Source organism: Pipistrellus kuhlii, unplaced genomic scaffold, assembly GCF_014108245.1.
Source record: "Pipistrellus kuhlii isolate mPipKuh1 unplaced genomic scaffold, mPipKuh1.p scaffold_m20_p_8, whole genome shotgun sequence".
NCBI lineage: Eukaryota > Metazoa > Chordata > Mammalia > Chiroptera > Vespertilionidae > Pipistrellus > Pipistrellus kuhlii.
The window spans coordinates 21342190-21370106 of record NW_023425584.1 but is presented as its reverse complement, the minus strand read 5'-3'; the positions used below and the strand labels follow the sequence as shown (position 1 = coordinate 21370106).

The window sequence follows — 27917 nt, the reverse complement described above, 5'->3', positions numbered from 1 at the left end:
CCATCTGATGACTTTCTGCCACCTCCACTGTGCCTGACGAGGGAGCCAGCCTACCACTCTTTGTCTCCTGACCCTCTGCTGGGCTTCCAAGCAGCTGAGATAATGCCTGCTTGAATCTTATCACCTGTGCTTCCGTCTTTGCTTCTTAGTCTTCCTCATTAGACCATAAGTTTTTTTCAGGGAAGAAGTTGGTTGATATTACATTGTTTCCGTGTCTTAGTATAGGACCAATACGAATTAGAAAGGGCTATGGAAATTCTTGGGTGAAAGACCGTGTCATTTCACTAATAGTGAATTCTACTAGAAGTGATTTGCTTTATTATTTGCTTTGGCTTAACAAGTTGTTCTGCATAAAGAAACTTATGGCCTCTCCAGGCAGTTCTCAAAACTTCCTAATTAAAAGCTCATGAGGTTTCGATGTTCTAATACAAGTGACTGGGATGTGTATAAATCACTCCATTTCCACATTCCCCCATTTCTATTTTGCTTTAAAAAATCCTATAGTAACTGGTGATACAGAGCTTATTAACAAGGGAGTTTGGATATGAGACAGGGTAAACTAAAGTCCAAAAGCAGAACGAGTCTCTCTAGAATATATGCCTGTGCTTGTAATTATGAACTTGTTCTATAATGTTAATAAAGAATCCCTATGGACTAACTCAAGCTGCCCAAGTCACATTTTAATGTTGCTTAAATCTCCCCAGCCACTCCACTCAGTCCAGTCAGTCACCTTGTTTTCTGGATTCTACCTTTTAGCTCCTAAACTGTCTCCTCTACTCTAGTCTCACTGTTGTTTTTTAGTTCAAGGTCTCATCATGGTCAATCTCAATAGCTTTCTACTGTCTCCCTAATAGAAAACATCATCCTCACCACAGTAAGACAGATCGTTTTTAAAAAGCAAAGCTGATTCTGTTACTCCCTGCTTGAAATCCTTAAATCACTTCTTGTCATCTACAAAATAAAATACAACCCCGCTCACTTTTCTAGGCCCAACTCCTGTCACCCCCCTTATGGCATCCTTTCCTGGTCCTCATTTGCTTCCTCAGTTTCTACCTCCACAATGGATCTCCTTCCAACACCACCACTCCTGGGTGACTGCTTGGATTTCCAGCAGTACGGCATAAAGATTCAGAGTAAATGCAGTCGTGCGGACTTGCCTGACTGCCATTTAGGTGATCTGAGTTTAGGCAACTTGCTTACACTTCTTAATTCCCAGTTGCTTCATCTATAAAGTGGAGATAATTAGTAGCTCCGTATATAATTGCCACGAGGAATTAAATGAGAAGTTCCATGTAAAATGTTTATATAGGCCAATCACCTAGTAAATACTAGTCATGGTCTTGGCTAAGATCTGGTTTTTCTTCTAGACTCCGTAACAGTGTCTTTTGTGTCTTCAGTGACCATGGCGGTTCCTGGCACAAAACTGGTGTGCATTAAATGTTTGCCAAATGGACAAATACATGGATTTGCCAAATGGACACATTAATGATCCCTGAATCCAAAATTAGAACACTTGGTCTGATAGGTTTGTATAATGGAGCAGAGTTCAAGTAACTTCTAAAATGGTGAGTTATTGCTATAGCAATACAACATTTTTATCTCACCCCAAGTCCTGAGAACAGGTGTGTGCTTAATGGCATGCTGCAGGAATGGAGTTTTGTAAATTTTAAGAGACAGAGCTTTCAGACAAATTTAACTGAGGTTCTAGTCCTGTCTCTGCCACTAACTAGATATGTGGCTGTGAGAGAGCTAATAATCACGCTTGCAGTGTTTCTATTTCCTCATCTGTGGACAAAGAGTGTTGGGCCAGATGATCTTGAAGGTTCCTTTCAGCTCTTCAATCAGTTTCTTTTGTAACTTCTCCAAGGGGTAATTTGGGGAAATTGTGTATGAAAGATAGAATAAGAGACAATTGCATTATAATTAAGTACTAAATATTACCTTTGCACAAGGGCTCTTGAGATATTGTTGTTTTAAATTTGAGAAACAGAAAAAATTTAATAGTATAATTTTAGATCTGGAATTCTATATAATAAAAGCCTAATGTGCTACGTGTATGACCACTCTACCATTTGACCAGTTGCTATGATCCACACTGACCACCAGGAGGCAAATGCTCCAATCAGTAGGTTAGCTTGCTGCTGGGATCTGGCCAATTGGGACTGAGCGAGACAGGCCAGACATGCCCTGGAGCCCTCCAGCAGTCCCTCCCCAGGCCCCATTGTGCACAGGTGGGGTCCCTTGGCCTGGCCTGTGCCCTCTTGCAATCCAGGACCCCGCAGGAGGTGTCAGAGAGCTGGTTTTGGCCCAATCCCCCCAGGCTTTCTATACCTGGCCTTATTCTGATTATGTCTAACTGCCTACCACAACTGGATATTCATCTGGACATATGTGAGTCCTTCAGAGATTCCCTGAGCCGCTCATATACACCCACCTGGCATCCATCTGATTGATGACTATCCTGGACCAATCCTAGGGCTAAGAATCAGGACATACTTTTTACTATAAGAATTTTTAATTTTTCTTTCTTCTTTGGAGCACTTCTCAGTTTTTGCCCAGCTGTGTTCCAAGTTTGAAAACCCCAAGATCCTTGAACAAATATTATTTTTTTTTTTTAAGCAAAGCCTCTAGATCAGTGGTTCTCAACCTTTATAATGCCATGACCCTTTAATACAGCTCCTCAGGTTGTGGTGACCCCCAACTATAAAATTATTTTTGTTGCTACTTCATAACTGTAATTTTGCTGCTGTTAATGAATCATAATGTAAATATCTGTGTTTTCTGGTGGTCTTAGGCGACCCTGCTAGCGGTTCTCAAGCTGTGGGGCTTGCACATTTTGTGGTCAGCCCTGATTCTGACACTTATAACTGTGTGACAAAGCCAATTACTTAACTTCTACCTGCTTCAGTTTTCCACCCATATGATGGGGAAAGTGGTACTACTGCCTCAGAAGGATCATGGTATGTACTACTTTTTATAATTAAAAAAAATGTACCTCCCGCCAAAACCAGTTTGGCTCAGTGGATAGAGAGCATTGGCCTGTGGACTGAAAGATCCCAGGTTTGATTCCAGTCAAGGGCATGTACCTTGGTTGTGGGCATATCCCCAGTAGAGGGTGTGCAGAAGGCAGCTGATCAATGTTTCTCTCTCATCCATGTTTCTAGCTCTCTCTCTCCCTTCCTCTCTATAAAAAAATCAATAAAATATATTTTAAAAAATGTACCTCCTATACAACAGCAAGATGCCTTTCACCTGTATGAAAAGTATGGTCACTGGTGTATGCAGTGTCCCGGATTGAGAAAAGGATGTCCGACTGCCAGTTTAGGCCCAACATCCCCTGAGGGGTCCCAGATTGCGAGAGGACGGCAGGCCAGGCTGAGGGACCCCCCCCCTCCAGTGCACGAATTTCGTGCACCAAGGCTCTAACAGGGGTCCTCAAACTTTTTAAAGTGGGGGCCAGATCACGGTCCCTCAGAGAGCTGGAGGGCCGGACTATATGAACTACTAATTCCTACTGTAACACCTCGGCTGCGCTCACTGCCCAAAAAACCTGGCGGGCCGGATCAGACTCCTCTGTGGGCCGCATGTGGCCCGCGGGCCATAGTTTGAAGACGCCTGCTCTAGTATATGTAGATATACCTGCTCTATATATTTAAAAATAAAACAATAAGATATAAATATCTTAAAATATAGATATAAATAATATAATGAAAACTGAGGGCCTGGCAGGGCCTAGAGGAGGAGCCGGCACCTTGGCCAGGAAGGAGGCCTGACTGGAAACTATCAAATAAAAAACCTTATATTAAATCTACAAGGAGTTTCTTCCATTCATTCAAACGGACATTCGTTTTCATCTTTTATATAAACACCATTGACTTGGTTTCTATAAAGTATTCATTTTGAATTTTTTCCCAGCGGTGGGGATTATTTTGTCATGAACCATCTATACCACTATTATTTTTGTAATAGTTATGAAACTACAGGGCAGGACTTGGGGATGCACACAATGTTAGACTCCAGTTTGTTTGAATGTCACATATTTAGTGAAATTTCAACCATCCTTTCCTTTACCAATTAATCATGCTCATAATTGTGTTCAGTTCTTATCACATATTACCATAATTAATTTTGAATATTGAACTGGGGTTCAATATAGCACGGTGTTTATTGAAATATAATGCACATATGCCCAGCTGGCGTGGCTCAGAGGTTGAGTGTTGACCTATGACTCAGGAGGTCATGGTTCAATTCCTAGGTCAGGGTGCATGCCTGGGTTTGGAGGCTCCATCCCCAGTGTGGGGCATGAAGGAGGCAGCCAATTAATGAGTCTCTCTCATCATTAATGTTTCTATCTCTTTCTCCTTCTCTCTTCTTCTCTGAAATCAATAAAAACATATTTTTAAAAATATATAATGCACATATAATAAAATTCATCCTTTAAATTGTATAATTCCATGTGTTTTAGTACATTCACCACCTTTTGCAATCATCACCACTGTCTAATTTTAGAACATTATCATCATCCAAAAAAGAAGTCCCATAGGCATTAGCAATCACTCTCCCCATGTCCTGGAAAACACTGATCTGCTCTGTCTCTAAGGATCTGCCTTATTCTGGACATTTAGTAGAAATGGAATCATAATACACACACACACAAAGAAAGAAAGAAAGAAAGAAAGAAAGAAAGAAAGAAAGAAAGAAAGAAAGAAAGAAAAGAAGTGGAGTCATATAGTATATAGCCTTTTGTGTCTGGCTTCTTTCACATGCATAATGTTTTCAAGGTTCAATATTACAGCATGTATCCGTATGTTATTCTTTTTTATGGCCAAATAATATTTCTTCATATAGATATATCCCATTTTAAATAGATTTATAAGTTATTTGGACAGTGTGAGCTGATTCCACTTTTTTGCTGTTATGAGTAATGCTGCAAAGAACATTTGTGTACGAGTTTTTGTGTGGATGTGTGTTTCCAGTTTTCTTGCCTCATGGTATTCAGAAATGGGGCGATTCTGCCACCCTGCCTGAAGGCCAGGCTCTGACACCCACAAGTCGTGTGAACCTGGATAAGCTACTTAATTTCTCTGTGCCTCAGTCTCATCTACACACTGGCTATTCTTACTGAATATGAGGCCTTAAAGGACATGGAAAGTACTTGGGGTAATGCCTGGTATATATAGTTAGGTGTGAGTAAATTTTATCTGTTATTTTAATATTTTGAGCAAATTAATGATAGGGCTTATCTTCATTGTACCTTTTGAAAACCCAGAACCTAAAGATGTATCTTTTCCTTTAATAAAAAAGAGAAATAAATATTCAGAATACCCTTCTGGGTATCAGGATGTGCTAGTTTCAGACAAATGTATTTTGAAATCTAAGAACAGATGCTTGAAACTGTAAATTACGAAGAGGCTTGCCTTCCCCAACTTACTTAATGCAGCAATTTATAACACTCATCAGCCAGCAGCTAATTATCTAATACAACTTAGAAGTCATTCAAGTAGCTGGTAATATGTTACTTCTCACTCTGAAAAGCTGGGAAATAGCTCATTTCCACACAAACCCTGTGGTTGGTTGCAGCTCTACTCGAGATCGATTTTTGATTGGCTCACGCAAAAAAAATGGTCTCTGACCTAGCCGATATCGCCAGCATGTGGTCAATATTCTCCACAATTGCCTTCCAGGAAGCCCGGCGGACACGTGGCTACCGCAGGCCTGGGCGCGACGTGGGAGGACCTAGTTCTGGTTACCGCGAGAGGGCGCTGGCGGTTCCTCGTCGCTTCAGTCTCATTTCCCATAAAGCCTCCGAGCGACCAATCAAGCGGCTGTCTCCATACCGCTTTCAAAGTCGGCGGGCCCTTCCACCAATAGCAAGGCAGATACCGCCCTCCGCTCGAGGATTGATGGGAAATTCCACCACTCAGCTCGCAGATCCCTGCTGCCTCCGCCCCTCTCGCTCGAGATTGATGACCCGCCTAACCAATAGAGCACGCCGGGTCGGCGGGTGGATGAACGCGGTCTTCTGTAATGGCGGAGCGTGGCGGGGACGGGGGGGACGGCGAGCGCTTCAACCCGGGGGAGCTCAGGTAAAGGGCGCCGCTCCGTGTGTCTCCGGGGCCTGCCGGCGTCCCCGCGGGTGGGCCGGCCGCGGGGATGCGGGGCGGAGGGCGGACGGAGGCCCCGCGGCGGCCCGGGTCCGAGGACCGCATGGGGCTGGCGGAGGGGGGAAGAGGAAGGTGGCTTGAATGAGAGAGCGCCGGGCTGGGGCTGCGGCGGCGGCGGCTGGGCCGCGCGGCCTCCTGCCCGTTTTCGGGGCGCTCCCAGCGGTGTTCGCGGGGGCCCAGCGCCCCTGGCGGCTGCGGCCCCCGGGCCCGGCCGGACGTTCCCGCCTCGGGGCGACGCCTGGGCCGCATGCAGCCGCCGCCCCGGCGACCTCAGCCCGCGCCGCCGCGGGCCGCGTTGTCCCCGGGGGCGCCCCCTCCGCTCCGCAGGGCGCTCCCCGGAGCCCCTCGGCCCTCCAGGCCCGGCTTCCCCGCACCCCGCGGGCCGCTGGGGTCTCCACGTTCCCCCCGATCGCCCGCTTCACCTAACCGATCGCGGCCTTGCCTCCCTTCCCCGCCGTTCCCCTCCCGGGCGGCGTCTGTGCCCAATAACAATAGCGGCGGCCGTTGCTGCGTCCTCGTAGGTGCCGGGAAGCGCTTCCTTAGAGTTTGTCTCCTCCGGTCCTCACCTTCCAACCCCCGGGAGGAGCTGCTGTTCTCATTCTGCAGGCAACCAGACCGGAACCATCTTTAGTGCAGCCTCTGCTTGCCCGCGGTGCAGGCGGGGAAACTGAGGCAGGCGGTGGCCGAGGCGGTAGGACCGGGTCGCGGAGTAGGGATGGGAGCGCCAGGGAGTGGCTTTGGGAGCCCAGGGAGGGAGTCGGGCTCGGAGCCTGTGCCCTTAGAGGGAGAGGTCAGTGACCTTTCCTCTTCTGGTGCCCCAAGGCCTCTGGGGGTTCGTGATTAAGATTTTGTCAAGTAAAAGTGCCCTGGGGGGGTATGGGGGGGAGACACACACAAAAAAACCTTTAGTCAGGAAGAATAAAAAGAGGTACTAAGCTTTCTGGGTATTTGAGACTCCCCCCCCCCCCCATCCCCTCCCCCATGGGGAAAATGTCATTTCAGATGCTCAGCTCCCATTCCGAATTGTGCCCTTGTCAGCATCCGAAGAGGAAGAGAGAGCAGTCTGGCATTGTTTAGAGCTCAGGTTGAAATTGTGTCAGGAAATGGGGTTTGTTTCTCAAGGTTTTATACAGATTCTGGGTTGTCACACCCAGAAATTCCTACTTTTGGCAGGAGTGAAATCTTGTCTTCCGAGATGAATCTCAAATCCTTGAGACCCCATACGTGTAATTGGCTTTGGTGATGAGTGATGAAGGAGTGTTGCCAGGGTCATTCCGTATCAGTGATAGGAAGGTTTATTCCTGGTTCTGATCTCAAGGTCACCTGAATTTATTTGGGGACATTCCCTTGCATCTCAGAGAGGAGAGCGTCTTCAGCTTTACAAGGAGTTGCCTTTTAGAGTTTATTAACAGCAGTCTAGACGTTGATGCAAAACTGATTTGAGCAGGGCTTTAAATTAGGTGTTCCGTTGCAAATATTGTATGCCTAAGCCTCTTGGGTTGGAAGTTGCTTCCAAAGCATGTTGTACAGACCGTTATTTTAGTACTTTTCGTGGCTTAAGATAAATTGGCTGTTTTTTAGGCAATCTTTTTGATGGCAGAAATTGGGCCTTGGTTTTCGTATTTGTATCATGTGTATCACGTGAAGGTATTTTGTGGTGTGTCTGTCTGTCTATCTGTGTCTGGCAAATAGAGTTTGGTGGCTTTATGGTAATAAATGAATATAGGTGATTTAGAGATGGTTTGCTTATTAGAACCAAATTTATTGTGTGCTATGTGACAGTCACTGACGTAGGTGCTGGCAGTAGAGACTTGAACCAGACCAAAATCTTTTGGAGCATCCATACTAATTAAGATTGATCTAAATTATGAATTAAACTAGCCACATCAAATGAGCGGGAAAGTGACTTCTACAAGGTCACCGAGTAATTGGCAGAGTCGATTGGCCTCCCCTATGTCAGCAGCATCTTCCCATTTTGTCTCTCCTGTTAAAGTATTTGCAGTCTTGTCTTCACTAGTGCGGGATTGCATATCTAGATAGAGTACCTCTAGAGTAGGGGTGTCGAACTCAATCAGAGAAGGGGCCAAAATCTAAAATCCAGCCTAAATCGAGGGCCGAATGGTTTACTGAACAGTCATAAACTGTCATTGTGATGGAAACGCAGCGGAGTGCAGTGATGACAGCGCGGTGCGGGCCACATTGCAAGGCCTGGCAGGACGGATTTGGCCCGCGGGCCTTGTGTTTGACACATGTGCTCTAGAGAAATACATTTGTTCTTGTAAAAAAAAAAAAAGTTGTTTCTATTTTTGCAAGTCTTCTGTTTTCAAAAAGGTTGAAAGTGGTAGGAATGCAAATAACCTGCAAGAGACAAAATTTATTTGGAGATCCAAATGTTATTCATTCCTTTATGTTGAGGATTGTTGTTCTAGTAAAAAGCCTGCTCAGATTGGCCAGAGTCAGAGAGGCGGTCTATTAAAAAAAGAACTGGCGTTGCTTCGGAAGTGGGGGGTAGTCTTATACAGCGAATATAGGCCTAAACCTATGTTTTAACTGTAAAAATTAGGGGGTCGTCTTATACGCCGGAAAATACGGTAAGATAACTTTTAGAGTCATATTTGTATAGATCCTTTACCCAGGGTCTTAGTTTACCTATTAATACCTTATGACAAGGTACTTTCAGTCTAAATTTCCTTCATTGTAAAACAAGAATAAGATTACACTGTTGTTACCACTGACTAGTACCTTAAACAACTATTTTTCTGTGACATAGTTTCCTCTAAAAATTGTGCCAAAGTTACCTCAATGTATTGCTGTGAGGATAAAGAGTTGGTGCAAATAATGTCCATGTAATCGTTCTTGGCATATTGGAAATACCCAGTGTTCTCTGTCATTATTAAAACAATTTAAAAATATATGTATTTTTATTAATTTCAGAGAGGAAGGGAGAGAAAGAAATATTAATGATGAGAGAAAATCATTGATTTCTACCTTCTGCATCCCCCCCCTCACTGGGGATCAAGCACACAACCCAGGTATGTGCCCTTGACTGGAATTGAACCCAGGACCCTTTGGTCCACATGCCAACACTCTATCCACTGAGCCAAACCAGCCAGGGCTTCTTTTTTAAAAACTTTATTAACACTGTTGACACTGTTGAAGATGTCCCCATTCCCTTCCCTTCTTGCCCATCTCCACCCAGTCCCCACCACCCTCCCCCCCCCCTTCTCTTTGGCCATCAAAACAATAACATTTGAGCACCCACCATCCTCTACACTGGAAAGCAGCAGTATACTAAGGGGAAACTACATTATTAGTGGGTATAATACAAAAGTACGCAAGTGAGAGGTTTTTTCTTAGCATCTATATATATAAAAGTCCAGCGACCGGAATGGTGGAACAATCAGAATGACTGTGGCAGCCAACCAGCCTGATCCAGGCCCCTATTGGCCCCCCCCCCCCCCCCCCAGCCTGCTCGGTCCTATGGACCCCCATAGGGGCGGGCCTGCCGGACCCCACCGATGCACAAATTTGTGTACCAGGCCTCTAGTTTGTCATAATTTAAAATTTAAATTGTGTCCAGCCTGTGTGGCTTTGTGGTTGAGTGTCAACTTAGGAACCAAATGAACCAGGAGGTCACGGTTCCATTCCCAGCCTGGACACAATGCGACACGGTCTATGGTCTTGATCCCCAGTAAGGGGAGTGTAGGAGGCTGCCAATCGATGATTCTTATCTTTGATGTTTCTATCTTTCTATCCCTCTTCTTTCCTCTCTGAAATAAATAAAAATATATTTTAAGAAAACTTAAATTGGGTAATGAACCAGAGAGGGTCTGAGAGGCTGAGGGTGGGAAAGGAGTGTGAGGAACTAAGACTGATAATTTAAAAGAGCCAGTTATATAATGATCTGGGGAAAAGCATTCCAGGCAGAGGGAACAATAAGGGCAGAGGCTTCAAGGTAAATGAACTTGAAGTATTGGATCAAAAAAGAAGACTGGAGCCCTACCCGGTTTGGCTCAGTGGATAGGGCATAGGTCTGTGAACTGAAGGGCCCTGAGTTCGATTCTGGTCACGGGCACACGTACCTTAGTTGTGAGCTCCCAATCCTGGTCAGGTTTGCATGCGAGAGGCAGCCAATCAATTTGTCTCTCTTACATCAATGTTTCTCTCTATCCTTCCTTCTCCCTTCCATTCTCTAAAAATCAATGGAAAAATATCCTCAGGTGAGCATAAAAAATTTAAAAAAAAAGGCTGGAGTCTGTAGACAGATCAAGAAGAGGCATGTTATGTAGAGCCTGGAAATAATTATAGTATCGAATAATAGTAGCTACACTATACTGACATTAGTACCATTAAAACTTACTAGTAGTACTATTACTACACTAATATTATTGCAGCAGTAATAAAAGCTATACTTAGAGAGCACTAATGTGCTAGGTGCTGTTTCACATACTTTATTAGCTCATTTAATCCTCACTGCAGGTTCTGGTTAAAGTTGCCTGCAATGAAGCAGTGTGTGTGAAGAGCTTAGGACAGGTCCAAGATGCCGATGGAGGAAACTGAATTCTGTGTCTATTTTAGTGGCAGACTTTTGAAAGACATTTAGTCAAATTGACAACTAAGTGCCTTTAAAAAAAATGTTTTTGTTGATTTTTAGAGAAGAAAAGAGAGAGGAAGAGAGAGAAACATTGATGTGAGAGATAAAGGTCCATTGGCTGCCCCCTACTGGCGATTGAAATTGCAACTCTGGCAAGCTTTTGGTGCATGAATTTGGCTGATCCAACTGAGCCACACCCGCTAGGGCTCTACATACCGTGTTTCCCCGAAAATAAGACATCCTCCGAAAATAAGACCTACTTACAGGTTTCCTTCTGAGTGAAATATAAGGCATCCCCCTGAAAATAAGGCCCCCCTAGGCTAAACATGAGAGATTTGGTCCACTGATTCTGAAAGAAATGGAGTCACAAGAAATTCACCAGGAAATTCAGGAATTGGATTGTTATGATGTTCCTGAAGATGATTGACATGATTGTCATTGAATAAATGAGTAAATTCTTGATACTGTAGGATTCACAGTTTGTCTGGTTTGTGTTGACAACTACCGTACTACCATACCGTATACAGATAATAAATTTCCTTTATTTTCATTTAACAATAAATGTGTACTGTATTCTTCCTCATGGAAAAATAAGACATCCCCTGAAAATAAGACCTAGTGCATCTTTGGGAGCAAAAATTAATATAAGACACTGTCTTATTTTTAGGGAAACGGTAGGTAGAGCATAGTGCCAGGTTTTTGGGGGAATGAAAGTAATGGTAGTTAAAGTGGGTTAGTGTGTATTAAGTACTCTTAACTGTTTCACAGGGATTATCTCATTGAATAGGGAGATGAGATAGCTTTTATTTTTATTCCCCAGCTCATTTACATCTGAGTATTCTCAGACTCAGAATTATGTAACTAGTTTGACAACAAAAGGCAGAGCCCTGATTTGACTTTTTCATCATTCTAAAGCCTAAATGTTTAACTTCGAGCCATAACTAGGAAGTGTGACATTTCAAAGAAATAAGTACTGTTGATCATTTTTAAAGGGGAGAGGCAGATGTACATTAAGATTAAGGTACATTATTAACTCAAGGCTGAAACAGAATATCTTTCCTTGATATTCTGCACTTTGTTTCTGCACAAAAGGTTATTCAGTAATGGTAGCCATGTGTCTTTTAGGAATACATATAATTTGAGAAAGACTAATTACTCTGACATAATCCATATTCCTTTTTTTAGTCATTGTTTTTAAATTATACTTTGAGATAAGGTCATTTGCAAATCTGGTTAAGTGCAGTTGGTTTATGCATTCTGGATGTTTACAACCCTAGTATGCTAGAAGGAAAATTGGTTATTAGGATTTTTTATGTCAGACTTGAACTATGATATAGAAAATGTAGAAAAACTAAGTGTAATTTTAAGCAGAGTTGAAGTGTGGGAAATTTGGGAGAGCCTGGTGAGAAGAGAATATAAGAATAATTATCTTCAAATATACATAAAGAATATACCGTATTTTTCGGACCATAAGACGCTCCAGACCATAAGACGCACCAGTTTTTAGAGAAGGGAAATGAAGAAAAAAAGATTCTGAAACAAACAGTGTCCTAAAATATTTTATGTGCATTAAATATTTTCTGTGCATCACAGTCATAAACACATGTAATCAACCCTGTAAAGTAAACAGCAGCATTTAGAACCATTTTAGAGCCGGGCAAGCACACAGAGACCACACAGAGCCGGGCAAGTAAAAAAACTTTTTTTTTAAAGTATATGTGTAGGCTATATTTGGACCATAAGATGCAGGGACTTTTTCCCCCCACTTCTGGGGGGGGGAAAAGTGCGTCTTATGGTTTGAAAAATACGGTAATTGTTGCCTTAGGTTTGGCTCAGTGGATAGAGCATTGGCCTGGGGACGGACCAAAGGGTCCTGGGTAAGGTTATGGGTTCGATTCTGGTCAAGGGCATGTACTTGGTTGCAGCATGGTTGCAGGATCTTTCTTGACCTGGGCCCTGGTCAGGGCTTGTGCAGGAAGCAACCAGTCAATGTACTTCTCTCACATTGATGTTTCTGTCTTTACCAATCTACTCTCTAAAAATCAATGGAAAAAATATCCTCCAGTGAATATATTTTAAAAAAAAAAAGCCAAAACAATTGTAATTGCTAATTTTTTCTTGAGCACAGAAATGTACATTTCATGAATAATGGAGAGATTTATAGTAGCAACTGGTTAAACTGATAGGTAGGTACTTAATCGACTATGGCAAATTATAGTAAAAACTAGAGGCCTCGTGCACGGATTTGTGCACTGGTGGAGTCCTTTCCATTTACTAGTGATCTTGTAAGCCCACTACCCTCCACCCTGTAAAAACTTTGTATTTGGATGTAATTTCAAACTTATCAAAAGATGCAAAAAAATAAAGATAGTACATTTGGTATTAATATTTTACCTCTTCTGCCTTATTATTTGCTCACGTGCACTCTCACAATCCGGAACCCCTTGGAGGATGTTACAGAGCCAGTTTCGGCTTAGTCCCTGCAGGCCAGGCTGAGGGACCACACAAGTGCACAAATCTCTGTACCAGGCTGGTTTCAGCCTGATCCCTGCTGTCCAGGCCGAAGGACCCCACCAGTGCATGAATCTGTGCACCGGGCCTCTAGCGTGCATATAAGATCTTTGGTTAATCTCTTCCCGTACTCCCTCCTTTCCCTTTGAGATTCATTAGTCTGTTCCATGTTTCCAGTGTCTGCCCCCTGGTGGTAAGTGCTTATCATTGCTATCAGTCGAATGGTCACTTTGGCTTTTATATGTATAGATAATGTTTATAAGATTCTACATATCCTACTTGTGAGGAAGTGTAGGTACAATATCCCCTATTTAGGTATTCATTGGTTCATTTAACAAATATTTATTGAGGCCTACTATGTGTAGACCTAACTATGTACAGGGGATCTAAGGATAAACAGGGCAGACAGAATCCCTGCTCTAAAGGCACTTACATACACAGTGTCATGTAGTGTTTAAGAGATATTTGCCTGTATTTGAATCCTGGCTTTTCCACTCAACCAGCTGTGTGGCCTTGGGCAAATTATTTGACTTCAACTTGCTTTAGTGTCCTCATGTATAAATGAGGTTGATGATATATATCTCATAGGGGTGTTACAATGATTAAAGGATTTAAAAAGAGCTTAGAGCACTGCGTGATATATAGTAATTTTAAGAATGAATAATTTTAATTTTTTAAAATAAGAAATCATTATTTAGATTATTACAGGTGTTCCTCTTTCCCCCCTCTTCCCCCAATTTAATTTTTTTAAAAAGCACTTGTGAGAGGGAGATAGATAATAACATGTAACACTGTGTGTCTGCTTATATACCATAGAGAAAATAAACCAGGGTGTTTTAGCTAGAGATTGAAGGGTTGGATAGGGTGCAGTGTAGAGAAAGGCTTTCCATGTACTAGTGATCTCGTAAGCCCGCTACCCTCCATCCTGTAAAAACTTTGTATTTGGAAGTAATTTCAAACTTATCAAAAGATGCAAAAAATAAAGATAGTACACTTGGTATTAATATTTTACCTTTTCTGCCTTATTATTTGCTCGCATGCATGCTCCGTTACTTTGAATTGTTTGAGGGTAAGATACATATACTGTGGCCCTATACTTTTAAATACTTAAATATACATTTTCTAAGAATAGAAATATTTTGCCTAAATACAGTTACCAACTTCATAAATTTATAGTGATATAACCAATACTTTAATCTGTTGTTCTTATTCTAGTGTTGTCCATTAATCCACAAATTTTTTTATAGCATTTCTTCCCTTTGGGATAGGATTTGATATAGAATTAATGTTGTGTTGTCATGTCTCTTTAGCTCCTTTACATTTCCACAGCCTGCCTTTGTCTTTTATGCATAATATCCACATTTCTGAAGAATATATTCTCTGCTTCCCCCTTTTAAATAGAACTTTCTTTTTTGTGTGTGTGTGTTTGTCTACTATTTCATAATTTTTTTAAAAGTAGCCAAGGTGATCTAGCCACTCTTTTTTTAAAATATATGTTATTGATTTTTTTTTACACAAGGAAGAGAGAGGGATAGAGAGTTAGAAACATCGATGAGAGAAACATCGGATCAGCTGCCTCTTGCACACCCCCCACCGGGTATGTACCCCCAACCAGGGTACATGCCCTTGACCGGAATCCCGGGACCTTTCAGTCCACAGGCTGATTGATGCTCTATCCACTGAGCCAAACCAGTTTCGGCTATTTCATCATTATTAATTTGAGGGTATACATTCTTGCCTGGAATAGGTGATGTGTTTCTCTCAGTCACATGATGTCCATCTGTCCTTTTTGGATGATATTAATGTAGATCCACTGGTCAAGATGTTGCATGATTTCTCTATAACATAGTATTTTTTTCGTCTTCCCTTGCAGTCATAAGCAGCATGTGAGGAGACGTTTTAAGATCACCTGGATATCTTCATCCAGCTTTCCTCCTAGATTTGGTTTCCATTGCTCATTCTTACTGATGCACTTTTACTGGGATGGTTGCAAAATTATGCCTTTCCATCTCTACTTGTTCTTAAGGGCCTATTGAATTCGATGTAATTAGAGATCAGACACTACATTTTGTAATTTTGAGAAAGAAATTAATTCATTGTTTTCCCCACAGGATGGCTCAACAGCAGGCCTTGAGGTTTCGAGGCCCAGCTCCCCCGCCAAATGCAGTGATGCGAGGCCCACCGCCTCTCATGCGACCTCCTCCACCTTTTGGTATGATGCGAGGTCCTCCGCCACCACCTCGGCCCCCCTTTGGACGTCCTCCTTTTGACCCTAATATGCCACCAATGCCTCCTCCAGGAGGGATTCCTCCACCTATGGGCCCTCCGCACCTTCAGGTAAAGAATACAGAGGTTGTCATTTCTTTATTGCTGTTAATACTGTATGTCAGTTTTGCCTTCAAAACTGTCTTCTTAGTTTCACTTTATAGGAAAATATAATCCATATATTAACTTATTGCTCCAAAAGCTGTGGTTTTGAATAGAAATTTAGATAGAAAAATACGCTACATAGGAAACTGAGATTAAATAGAGTATTTCTTATCTGCCTTTATCTCTGAGAATTGTCTTTAGTCCATCTTCTTTACGGGAAATGAAGTTTGAATTTTAAAGGTATAACTGTCTTAGTTATCGCTATTTATTTTTCTATTTCAGTATTTTATTATTTTCAAAATATATTTTTATTGATTTTAGAGAAAGGGGGAGAGAATGCAACATCAGTGATGAGAGAAAATCATTGGTCGGCTGCCTCCTGCACACCCCCTACTGGGGATCGAGCCTATAACCCTGGGCATGTGCCCTGACTGAGAACCATGGCTGCCTGGTTCATAGGTCGATGTTTGGAGTTCTGTGCGCTTTCTGGACTTGTAAGTCTAATTCTTTCAACAGGTGGGGGAAGTTTTCTGTCACTATTTCTTTCAGTATGCTTTCGATATCTTGCTCTCTCTCATCTTCTGGGACCCCCATAATTCTGATGTTGGTTCGCTTGAAGTTGTCCCAGAGGTTTCTTACATTATCTTCAATTTTATGGATTCTCTTGCCTTCTTGCTTCTGCGGAGTAGTGTTTTTTGGCTCTTTATGTTCCAAATCTTTGACTTGATTCTTGCGATCTTCCATTCTGTTTTAAGGACTCTGTATAATATTTTTTATTTCAGACAGTGTATTCTTTATTTCTTATTGATCACTTATCATTTCTTGTTGATTCCTTATTAATTCTAGTTGATCCCTTTTCATATCCTCATAGGTCTTATCAACCTTTTCTAGGAAATTCTTGAAAAACCTTATAAGCAAAGATTTGAACTCTATATCTAGTCGCTTTTTGTCCTCCATTTTTTTCATTTGTGATCTATTTCATTGTCTCGGCATTTTCGCTGCTTCCCTGATGGGGGCGGGGTTTCAGGGTGGAGCCTACAGCTTTGGCGTCCGTCAGCCCTGCCCTATGCGGCTCCTGAGTCTCAGTAATCCCCAGGGTCCTTCAGTACTCGTCGCAAGCACCTCTGAGAGAAAGGTGCCCTCGATTTTCGCCTGCTACCAAACAATCTAGGCTCTCCCCCAATGAGCCTGGAACTGGGGTTCAGTTCAGTTGGAGGTGGCGTTCAGAGCAGTCGGAGCTTTGTCTCCTTCCTGCCAGGGCAATCCCGAGGCACAGCCAAGCGTCCCTTCTCGCGCGCAATGTGTGCGCCTCCGGGACCTCCTTTCACCGCTCCCCCGGGGTTCTGCCTTACAGACTAGCTCCCTCTGTTTGAGCCTGGGACCCCAGGGTCTGGCCTAGAACTGGGGTTCAGAGCAGTCGGAACTGGGGCCCAGCACAGTCAGAGCTTTTATCTCCTTCCTGCTAGGGAACGCCAGCCAGGCACTCAGCCGCCCTCCTCTCCGGCTCCGTCCTCTCTCCGCACACTGCGTATCTCTGTACCTTAGGCTTTTACAGCTCCTCCGCTCTTCCTTCTGGTTTCTCCTTGCTTCTCGTTGTAGAATTTCCAGTCAGTCGACTTTCCTGTAGTTCTGGGTAATGTCCATTATATATTTTAGTTGTATTTTATTGAAATTGTTGTGTGCTGCTGTGACTAGGTGTTTAGCTATGCAGCCATCTTGGATTCTCCAGAAATGTCCTAATTTTACTATATCTTTTAAACTTAACTGATGTTCATGTCATTAGTGAGCTACTTATTGTTACTATTATTTGAAAAATTGAAAATGATGAATGTTTTTCTAGCTAATATGTTTTTTTCTTAAAGGAAAAAGGATCAGCTATATTCAATTTTTCTTTTTCAGTTGTTGCTATGTTACTTGTAAAGTAATGTTTTTCCTTTGGTTGGTTCTTACTGAAGTGAGAGGTGGAGGTATTGGTGTGCCAGTTATTAAAAAAGATACAAAAGCCACTTATTCTGAAAGTAATCTAGTGCCTAGTGAATCTAGTGCCTAGTGTGTGAAATATGCAGTTAAAGTATAAATAATAAAGCAAAATTCACCCGTAATGCTATTACGTAGAGATAACTACTATATGTTGATGTATTTCTTTCCATTCTGTTTAGTAATCATTTTTGTTCCAGAGAAACTTTGCTTATGCATCGTAGATGAGTGTATTTGAATGGACTGTAAAACTAGTTTGGTTGCTCTTATAGTACTTTACTTTGGGGTAGAATTTAGTAATAATTTGAAAGGAAAAAAAGATAAATACAAGTGACCATTACTGTTCTTATGAATTGAATTAACAGAGACCACCTTTCATGCCTCCACCCATGGGAACCATGCCTCCTCCTCCGGGTATGATGTTTCCACCAGGAATGCCTCCTGTGACTGCCCCTGGTACTCCAGCACTGCCTCCGACTGAGGAGATATGGGTTGAAAATAAAACGCCAGATGGGAAGGTAAATTAAAAAATATATTTAGGTTGTTAACTCCTTAGGGACAGAAGAGTAAAACTCTTAGTGACAGAAAAGTTCTGGCAGATTGGGATCAATGAGAATATTCTTGCCAATTAAGAATGAGCCTGGGATAAGCAGGACGTGGGGTACAGCTTGATGAAAGTCTTAGTGGATTGGACTTCCACGCTAGACTAGAATGCTTACATATCTGTTTACCTGTGATTCTGGAAGCTTGTATTTTAAATAGGTATTATGGCTCCTCAGAACAACTCTTAAGGTTTAGTATTCACTAGGAAGACTCACGGGACTCAGCATGTAGTAGTTGTACTCGCAGCTAAGACTAATTGCAGTGGAAGGGTACAAAGCAAAACCAGCAAAGAGAAAAAGGTGATGGGACGGAGTCTATAGTAAATGGATCACAAGCTTCCAAGATTCCACTCTTTGGAAGCACATAGAATATGTATAATTTCTCCAGCATGGAATTGTGACAAAATACTTGAAGAGTTGTCTACCAGAGAAGCTCATCTGAGCTGGGGAGTCAAGGGATTTCAATTGGGGACTGGTGCCCTTTGCTTAGCACATACCAAAATTCTAGACTCCCAGAGGGAAAGCAAGCATTTAAATATATTTTATTGATTTTACACAGAAAGGAATTAAGAGGGACAGAGTTAGAAATGTCGATGAGAGAGAAACATCGACCAGCTGCCTCTTGCACACCCCCCACTGGGCATGTGCCTTCAACCAAGGTACATTGCCCTTGACTGGAATTGAACCTGGGACCTTTCAATCCGCAGGCTGACGCTCTATCCACTGAGCCAAACAGGTCCCGGCGGGAAAGTAGGCATTTAGCATGAACTGCATTTTTTGTGTAAACAATCTAGGCACAGTGAGCTGCTGTTCTTACCAGTTAGGGATTGGTGGTAACCCTCCCAAAACCCAAATTTCCAGATGCCAGCCAAGGGTCAACTTTATAAGCAGGGCATTCTAAGGATAGCCGTATTAACTGCACAAAAATAATGTATGTGTTAAAAATATAGTGTCTCATTATAGGAAATTAGAAGGGGGAAAAGGAGGGGAAAATTACCTATGGTAGCATAAAAATGCGAGCAGCCAATTTTCATGTTTTCTCTTTTCTAAGTTTTATTTCTCCCAATAACTTAATTTTAAGGCAAAATGTAGTTGCATTACCAGTTTTTAATGACAGTTGACAGATTCTATGATACCAGTGATTTTGCTTCCTCTGCAGGTTTATTATTATAATGCTCGGACACGTGAATCTGCCTGGAGCAAGCCAGATGGAGTTAAGGTTATTCAGCAGTCAGAACTGACACCTATGCTTGCAGCCCAGGCCCAGGTTCAGGCCCAGGCCCAAGCGCAAGCACAGGCCCAGGCGCAGGCACAGGCCCAGGCTCAGGCCCAGGCCCAAGCTCAGGCCCAGGCCCAGGCTCAGGCTCAGGCCCAGGCCCAGGCTCAGGCGCAAGCACAGGCCCAGGCTCAGGCCCAGGCCCAGGCACAAGCACAGGCTCAGGCTCAGGCCCAGGCCCAGGCGCAAGTGCAAGCACAAGCAGTAGGAGCTTCCACCCCTACGACTAGTAGTCCAGCGCCTGCAGTATCCACGTCAACATCATCATCCACCCCATCCTCTACCACTTCTACTACGACAACTGCCTCTTCGGTTTCGCAGACAGTATCAAGTGAGTACCAGTCAGCATGTGTTTTTATTTAGCAGCTAGGGAAATGGACAAGTAGGGACTGCATTCTAAATGATCCTAGTGTTTCAGTATTATCCTTGATGTTATTATAAAACATTTTTGACATAAGACTTCTGACGATAGAAGAACAGAAACATACATTAGTAGAAGAAATTATTTACCCACTTGTAATTCACGAAGCTAAACTGGGGAAGTGCAGGTAGCTATTCAACTTGGCTAACAATAATGCTGGATGCTGTGAGCTTTGCAGAGTAAGTGGAAGTCTTGGTCCCTATCTTATAGAACGTCCAGTTTTTCTCATTGAGGAGGCCAGCATAATGCATGTAAAATAGTGTGCAAAATTTACAGCGAAAATAGGAGGTGTAACAATTTGAGAAAACTGACAGGTTGGTGGATTGCATGGGTCTTCAGGTTGATCAAGAAGGATTTGTGGTAGAATTTGAGTAAGTTCAAAAGTAAGGAGAGATCTCTTAAATAGAGAGGAACAGCATCCAGTTCAGGAAATGAGTATAATTGTAGTTTGGGGAATTGTTAAGGTACTCTTTTGAGGTGGGAAGGTTTATTTTGGTTAATAAATAAGAGTGAGATCAGATTATGAAGAGTTTTAAGAACCAGGCAAATGATGAGTCAGGCAGGCAATAGGGAGCTTGTAGAAATGCAGTGTTCTGGAAGATTTTTCTGATGCTCATTTTTTTGGTAGTGTTGAAATTGGAAACTTACTAGGAACTTTTCAGTAATACCATTCAGAGGTGAAAAGATCTTATAATGGGACATAGGCAGGTGAAATGAGTTGTTGAAAAAGAAGTCAAAAAGGTAAGAGAATTTTCAGGTATAAAGTTACAGAGGCCCAAAGGTTAGATCTTTTCTAAAATATGAGAGGTGCTTAATAGCAGTTTTTAGGGATGAAGAAAGAAGGATATATTAGTATGCTTAAAAGATTGTCGTTAATATTTATACCACTACTTTTTATTTGGTGCTACTTATTCTACAGCTGAGATTGAGCCCCAGAATATTTAAATAATGATTTTATGGTAGTTATGAAAATACGTGTCTCTGCAAGGTTATTACAATTTGGATTATTTGCTACATGGATAATAGAGATGAGAATAAGAAAATAAAGTGTCCCTTTCCCCAATATTTTAGGGACTGGGGAATTACTAGTATATAGTACATTGTAAGGAATATGTATATGAGAGAAATTTAATAATAGAATCAAATTTGAATTTATCTTATTGATACAAGAAGTAACCTATAAGAATAAGGTAGGTGTAATGTGGAGGCAGTTTTTTTAAAGGCCCTACTTGATAATTTTTAGATAAACATATACCGTACTTAATAGGAAGATAAATTCTGATATGGAAATACAACAGGGAATTCTGATGTGGAAGTTAACAGCTAGCTGGTTGAGGGTCTTTGCCCTTTTATAGGCTAGTCTTCTGTGTGGCAAGGCAGAAAATTGTCGGCTTTTATGGGGCGCCTGTGGTGGTAATGGGAGAGGGGGATTGATAAGAGCAGTGTGGTTCTTTGTGGAGGCTCTGCCGTTTTGTTTTCTGCTTAGGAAGGAGAACTACTTTGTTTTAAGGATAGTGGGTAGCCAAACACTTTATCCTATGTACATTCCATTTCTACGTCAGGGTGGTCTTCAGGCCCGTAGCTATCTTGTGATTATCAACTTTTCTTTTCAGAACATTCTGATTTGTCATTTTTTGCACTCCCTCTCAGTAATTGGGAGGCCTTTATTCTAAGGGCAGAATACAGAATAGCAAAATCATGTTCTTTTTACTGTCTTGAAACATTAATTTTGATGTTTTTCTGAGTACTCCTGATGTCTATTTTTATTTTACTTGATCCGTTGTCATAAAGTATTGTCATGCTACAGTAATTAAAATTTCTCCATCTGTTGTTGCAGTCACTTTTTTAGTTGAGATCTGAGGATGGGTTAGTAATAAATTTGGAGACCTAGTGTTTCAGTTATCTTAGCAAATAGAATTAGTAGGAATTTATCTACTATAAAGTCCTAGCTGCCATTTTCCTAGTTTCCATTTAATTCTTTTATTGCCTTTATCCTTTTTCTCTCATGACTTATCGCCAGTAATCAAATCAGAAAATCCTGTATCAGCAAGAGAAATGGGTAGAATTAAATACTTTTTGCCATCTCCATTGGTATTCCTTTCCACTTAAATTTGATGCCTTTATAACATTTTATTTTCTGGCTACAGTAATTTGTACAAAACTTTGGTATTTATATCTACATACTATTACCATAATATTTTTAAAAGATGTAATTCTGTGAACTGTAGTATAGACCTGGGAAAATGGAAATAAAAATTAAGATATTTATGATTTAAACTCCAGTTGAATATAAACTCATTTTATCCTGTTCAAGTTTGTGAAAAATGCTGACAAATCCTACTTCTCAGAGAAGTTGGGCAGAATAACTAGATATATTTTCAGCCATTACAATAGATTACAAATGCTAAATGGTATATGTATGGGACTGGGCAAATGTTGCATGTAATTTGTATTTTTCACAATGTTATAAAATTATATTAATATGATACTGTACCCTAAGGCTAGGTCTATGCTAGACCAACAATTCATTCCTGGGCCCCTGAAGATACTTGTTTGGCCCTGCTGTCTATTTAGCCAAGGTGAGTCCCTTATTAACAAGTATGAAATTGCTCACATCTTCCCAGCCTAAGTGAGTTTTTTCATTATTAGGTGCTGAAAAAAAGACACTGACATATTTTGTTGTCAGTTGGAGTACCGGGTGATTTGTGTTAAACAGTGTGCTTTTTCTTAGAATAAAATAATAGAAAAGCACTGCTTTATTATATTTAATTTGATAAATTTAGTCTTAGTTCAATATAGGTAGAGTTTGACAGAGAAAGATGAAGTATTTCTTACCAATGAGTCACCAAAATGAATTTTTGTTTTGGGTTATGAATTAATAACAAACATATTTTGTAATATTTGAGAATTGAAACTTTAAGAAATAGGAATTTTATTTTCAGGTCACAATTTGATTGTGAATGTAATTACTAGGGATAAAGTATTTTAATTTTGATATTTAAAAGTAACATATTAGCCAAACCAAATTATCCTGAATTTCTCATTCTCTTAGTCTCTTATATTGGAAACCTGAGTTTTTTGTTTTTTCTTTTCTTTTTTCTTTTGAAATAATTATAGAGAAACCCAAGTTGTTTTTTATTCCATTTGTTTCTATCCAGTCAGTCATTAGTTATTGCATTTCTTTTTCTCTGTTCTTTTTTGCTGGGACAAATCCAGATATGTTGAAATTGATTTTCCCATCTTTTTATTTCTTTTTTTCTTATGCATCTGCCAAGTTAATTCATCAAATGAACATTGATTATTCTTCAAAACAGAAATCTTAATTCAGCCTCCCCATACCCCTTTTACTTTCACGAAATCATAAAAATTACACGTGAATACATTCTTGTTAAAAATTCAAAGTCTAAAGAAGCATATGTAAAAAAGTGAAAGGCATATATACACAGATGTAATGAGTTAATATATTTTGGTGTGCATTCTTTTAGATCATTTTTCTACATTTATATAAGTTCTTTCCTTCCCCTACCTAGTGAAGTATATACTCCTTAGTCTTTTGTTCAAGGCCTTCAACTTTGTGCCTCTGGCCTACTTTTCCAGCCATAACTCACTAGTTCTGTTGGTATGCCTAGTGTTTACTGGTTGACTGCTTGCCTTCTGTTTCATAAATAGTTCCTGGTTATTTCCTAATCTTTGCTTTTATTTATTTCCACTACTTATTTTCTCTTTCCACTTTGTCATTTTCCTTGTTGAAATCCTAATCTATCAAGATCTGCCATCACAGCATAAAATTTTCTGTACCTCTCTGTTAAAATTGGTCTTTGGGTCTTGATTTTCATGCCTATACATTTATCCCATTTCTCTTTGTGTTTTAGTTACATTTTATATTTCTTTTAACTATTTTCAAGCTTCTTGAAGACAGAGACCTTGTTACAAATTTCTTGCAGTGCATGGAATGGGCCCTTAAATACTGACTGAATGAGTGAATGATGAATGAATAGAGTAAAATGGTTTATGAAGGGGTGATACATATTTTTGTTTTATCTTTTATCAGCACCCACAACACAAGATCAGACCCCAAGTTCTGCTGTTTCAGTTGCTACGCCTACAGTTAGTGTTTCAACTCCTGCTCCTACAGCCACACCTGTGCAAAATGTTCCCCAGCCGCACCCCCAGACGTTACCTCCTGCTGTCCCTCATTCAGTACCTCAGCCAGCAGCAGCGATACCTGCTTTTCCACCAGTAATGGTACCTCCGTTTCGTGTTCCCCTTCCTGGCATGCCAATTCCGCTTCCAGGTAAGCCAATAGATTATAATAATCTTTCCAGCTATGCTTTCATACTGTCAGTTAGTTTTCTCATGTGTCTGTTGCATTGAAATTTGCCTTGAATCTCACCTGTTTGAAATGTTTTTGAACGATTCATGGCTAACTGCAGTATTTTTTCTTCAGTTTTGATAAATGTCCTTTTTGTTGTTGTTTACATGTCTTAAGATCAGAGCCACATTTAAAGTTACACTCATTTTAGATAATGGCCTCAATGAATTAAAAATAATTATCTTGTGTAAATATATCTAAATGCAGTATTTTTAAGGGATTGAGTCTATGAAGTTGAGAAATCCTAAGTCATTGATAAGTAACACAGGTTGAGCTATTTATTATATATTGTGCATGGTTCTGAGCACTTTACATGTAATTAATTTAATTTTCACCACCATCTTATGAGGTAGGTACACAGAGCTCATAAGTGATGGTGTTGGATTTGAGTTTGGGCATTTCAGATCAAAGTGCTATGTCCTTAATAACTATGCTATATTGGAATGAAAATGTGAGTCACTTAACTGTAAAAAAAAAAAAAAAAGTATCTAAAATAGAAATCAGAAGTTTCTCTTCTAACAATTGTGAAGTAAAGTATAAATATTTAGATAATTATGGTGAATTCATGGTTCTGTGTTGTGTTTTTTTTGTCTTAAGGGGAATTGTTACATCTAGAAAAGGAATAAAAAGATTGTGGAGTATAATTCTTGGATGCATTAAGCAGTGATAATGTTGGGCATCCTAATTTGAATGCATTTGCTGTTATCAAACACATTTAATCCTTAATACGAGATCTATTCTAGTATTATAGTTGAAAACTATGCTGTAGATAAAGTTCACAGGGCTAATTTGTGTAAAAGATTAATAGAACCTAGGGATCTTGTCTCCCAATTTTATATTTTTGCCACTATCATTACCATTTTGTTGTATTAGCTTCTGTGTAAGAATAGGATTGTGATATAGCTGTTTCTTAGATTTATGCACATTTTAATTATCATTATTGCTCTATTGTTTTTTTTTTTCCTGTGACTACTTTGAAAAGAGCACTTTCAGAATTTCATCTTGCAAGAAAGAAACCAAAAACTTTCAAGAATTGATGGTGTGTGTTGTTTTTTGTTTTTTGTTTTGTACTTTTTACATGTTGACATAGTGTTAGATAATTAAATGCCCAATATGATGTTTATATAACCAAAAATGTTTTCTCTAATAGTAGGGATTACTCATTTTCTAAATTAAATTTAAAAGTAGCTGGATTAGTTTTCTCTTTGGACATACTTTTTGTAGAAAACTAACTGATAGAGAATAGCTTGATATTTTTGATAACTCTTACAACCTTGATCTTCTTTAGGGTCAGATCCTGGATTTTGAGTGATGTCTGAAAGTTGGGTTTTTTTATTCTATTGAGAGAAAATTGAGAGGTTGCATAATAACATTATTTGAAAGGCTATCATCTATGAAAGGACTTTCATTTTGCTTTAGAGATTTTTAATGGGACCAGTGGGTGACAGGTACAGAATAGCAAAATTCATTTCTATAGAAAGTGGAATTTTTGTCACAAAATTCTTTCAGTTATAGTTCCATTTTGATGTCATGGTCTGTCTTCTCTGACCCTATCAATCAAATGTTAGAACAGATGGTGGTGACCATTTGACCAAACAAGGAAGTACCTATGAAGTTTTTAAGTAAAAGGCATTTAATAAATGGCAGACCCTAATGGCATTTTGTAGATAGATTGGAAGAGAATTTGAGTTACTCTGTAAAATTTTGCATAAGATAACAAGATCTTTTAGAGAGGGAGCTAGTGTTCTATAGAAAGTATTATTCATATTTATTTATATAACAAGACATCTTTTATATTAATGTTCATTCATTTTCTCATTTTCCTTTTAATTTGTTCCTCCAATGTACTCTAGTTTCAGTGGTTGAGCGTCGATCTATGAATTGAGTCACAATTTGATTTCTGGTCAGGGCACATGCCTGGAGAACAGGCTCAATTCCCAGTAGGCTGTGTGCAGGAGGCTGCCACATTTCTGTCTCTCTCCTTCTCCCTTTTTCTCTGAAATCAATAAAAATATATTTAAAAGAAAAGACTTGCTTTTCTCTTTTCCAAGTCTTTGGTCTTATGTACAGTAACATCTATCTCATTGTATATTATGAAAATTATATTAATTTGGCTTTAAGGTGAAAAGGAGGGATTTGGATTTATCTTGGAGTTTTATTAAATGCTGCTGAAATAGCAATGTGGTTCTAATGGGGATGGTTAAGGAAGGGATAGTCAAACAAGATGAAGAAAAAGTGGGGAAGACTTAGGTAAAATATTGGCATAAGTGGTGGAAATGGGCATAGTAAATTGGATTAGGATTTTTACCTCTAAAACTAAAATCTTATTTGGAATTTTAAAAAACTTACTGTCAGTGACATGAGAATTATCCAAAATGCTAAATGGAATTTTTAAATTTCCTAATACAACATAATTTGAGGATAGAATTGTGTCTAAGTTGAACAGATGCTCCCTTTATTTTGTTTTACTTTATTTTTTATGGACTACAAAATGATTGATTTTCTTTCTTTTTTTTTTTTTAGGGTGGGGGGAAGAAACAGTGATAGAGGGAAACATCAGTTTGTTGTTCCATCCATCCATATATGTGTTCATTAGTTGGTTCTTTTTTTTTTTTTTTTTTTTTTATATTTTATTGATTTTTACAGAGAGGAAGGGAGAGAGACAGAGAGCTAGAAACATCGACGAGAGAGAAACATCGACCAGCTGCCTCTTGCACACCCCCTACTGGGGATGTGCCCGCAACCAACATACATGCCCCTGTCCGGAATTGAACCCGGGACCTTTCAGTCCGCAGACCGACGCTCTACCACTGAGCCAAACCGGTTTCGGCATTGGTTGGTTCTTGTATGTATCCACAACCTTGGTGTATTGGGACGATGCTCTAACTGAGCTACCCAGCCAAGGCTTCCTTTTAAAAGAAGGTTAAATATTTAGATGTGTGGTTATTTTGTGTCTTCATGGTATGCATGTAATAATCACCCAAAGAGAAAACCTTTTAACATGAGAAACACGTGACCTTTCAGTATAGTTTATATGTTGATAGTCAAATAAAAGAGTGTTATATTGCCCTGATTGATATTTAACAATGACAGTTATGCCTAAATGCAAATACAAAGATATTTTGTTTTCTTCCGTTTAAGACATATAGTTAAAATTACTTTGGGGGGGTTTGGTTTTAGAGAACAGTTTTTGAGAATAAGTTTATGTACATAGTAGGGCCAAAAGTAGGTTTACAGTTGTGAGAATGCCAAAGTTTATTCTTATATTATTATTTATTTGTATTACAACTGTAAATCTGCATTTGTTCCCTCTCAGCCCACCTGTATTTTGGGATTTGAATTTCTAGTGCTGACTTAATAGGTTCAGTGGTCCTGCAGATGGCAGCATTTATACTAATTTAATCTTAATACATGAACTTTTTTACCAAATGAATTTTTCCATTGCTTTCTTTAAGCAGAAAATAAAACTATACATATAACTTTATTCAGCATGCTTTTATGGTCAGTACTTTTGTTGTAGTCTCAGTTAATAGAAAGTTTAGCTTTGATATTCTTTAAAATAGTAATAAAGGAAAAAAAGGCACTTTTTAAAAAATTGGCAGTATTTTTGTGTGTGTGTGCGTGAACATA

At 40.1% G+C, this 27917-nt stretch overlaps 1 protein-coding gene across 9 annotated transcripts in view; it reads left to right on the top strand.

Moving 5' to 3' along the window:
- Nucleotides 1-5946: 5946 nt before the first annotated feature.
- TCERG1 (transcription elongation regulator 1) overlaps nt 5947-27917 on the top strand; it is a 60099-nt gene continuing 38128 nt past the window's right edge. For 4 of the 9 annotated variants that reach the window (XR_006740650.1, XM_045576460.1, XM_045576459.1 and 1 more), the window contains exons 1-6: nt 5947-6086; nt 15381-15606; nt 17982-18134; nt 19378-19825; nt 23967-24209; nt 25270-25326. Coding sequence is in view for 8 of the 9 variants with exons in the window: in XM_045576460.1 (XP_045432416.1) it covers nt 6028-6086; nt 15381-15606; nt 17982-18134; nt 19378-19825; nt 23967-24209; nt 25270-25326 (1186 nt within the window). In the remaining variant the exon portion in view is untranslated. The remainder of the gene's footprint in view (nt 6087-15380; nt 15607-17981; nt 18135-19377; nt 19826-23966; nt 24210-25269; nt 25327-27917) is intronic. The other 5 variants (XM_036425319.2, XM_036425316.2, XM_036425315.2 and 2 more) reach the window with 2 other exon arrangements.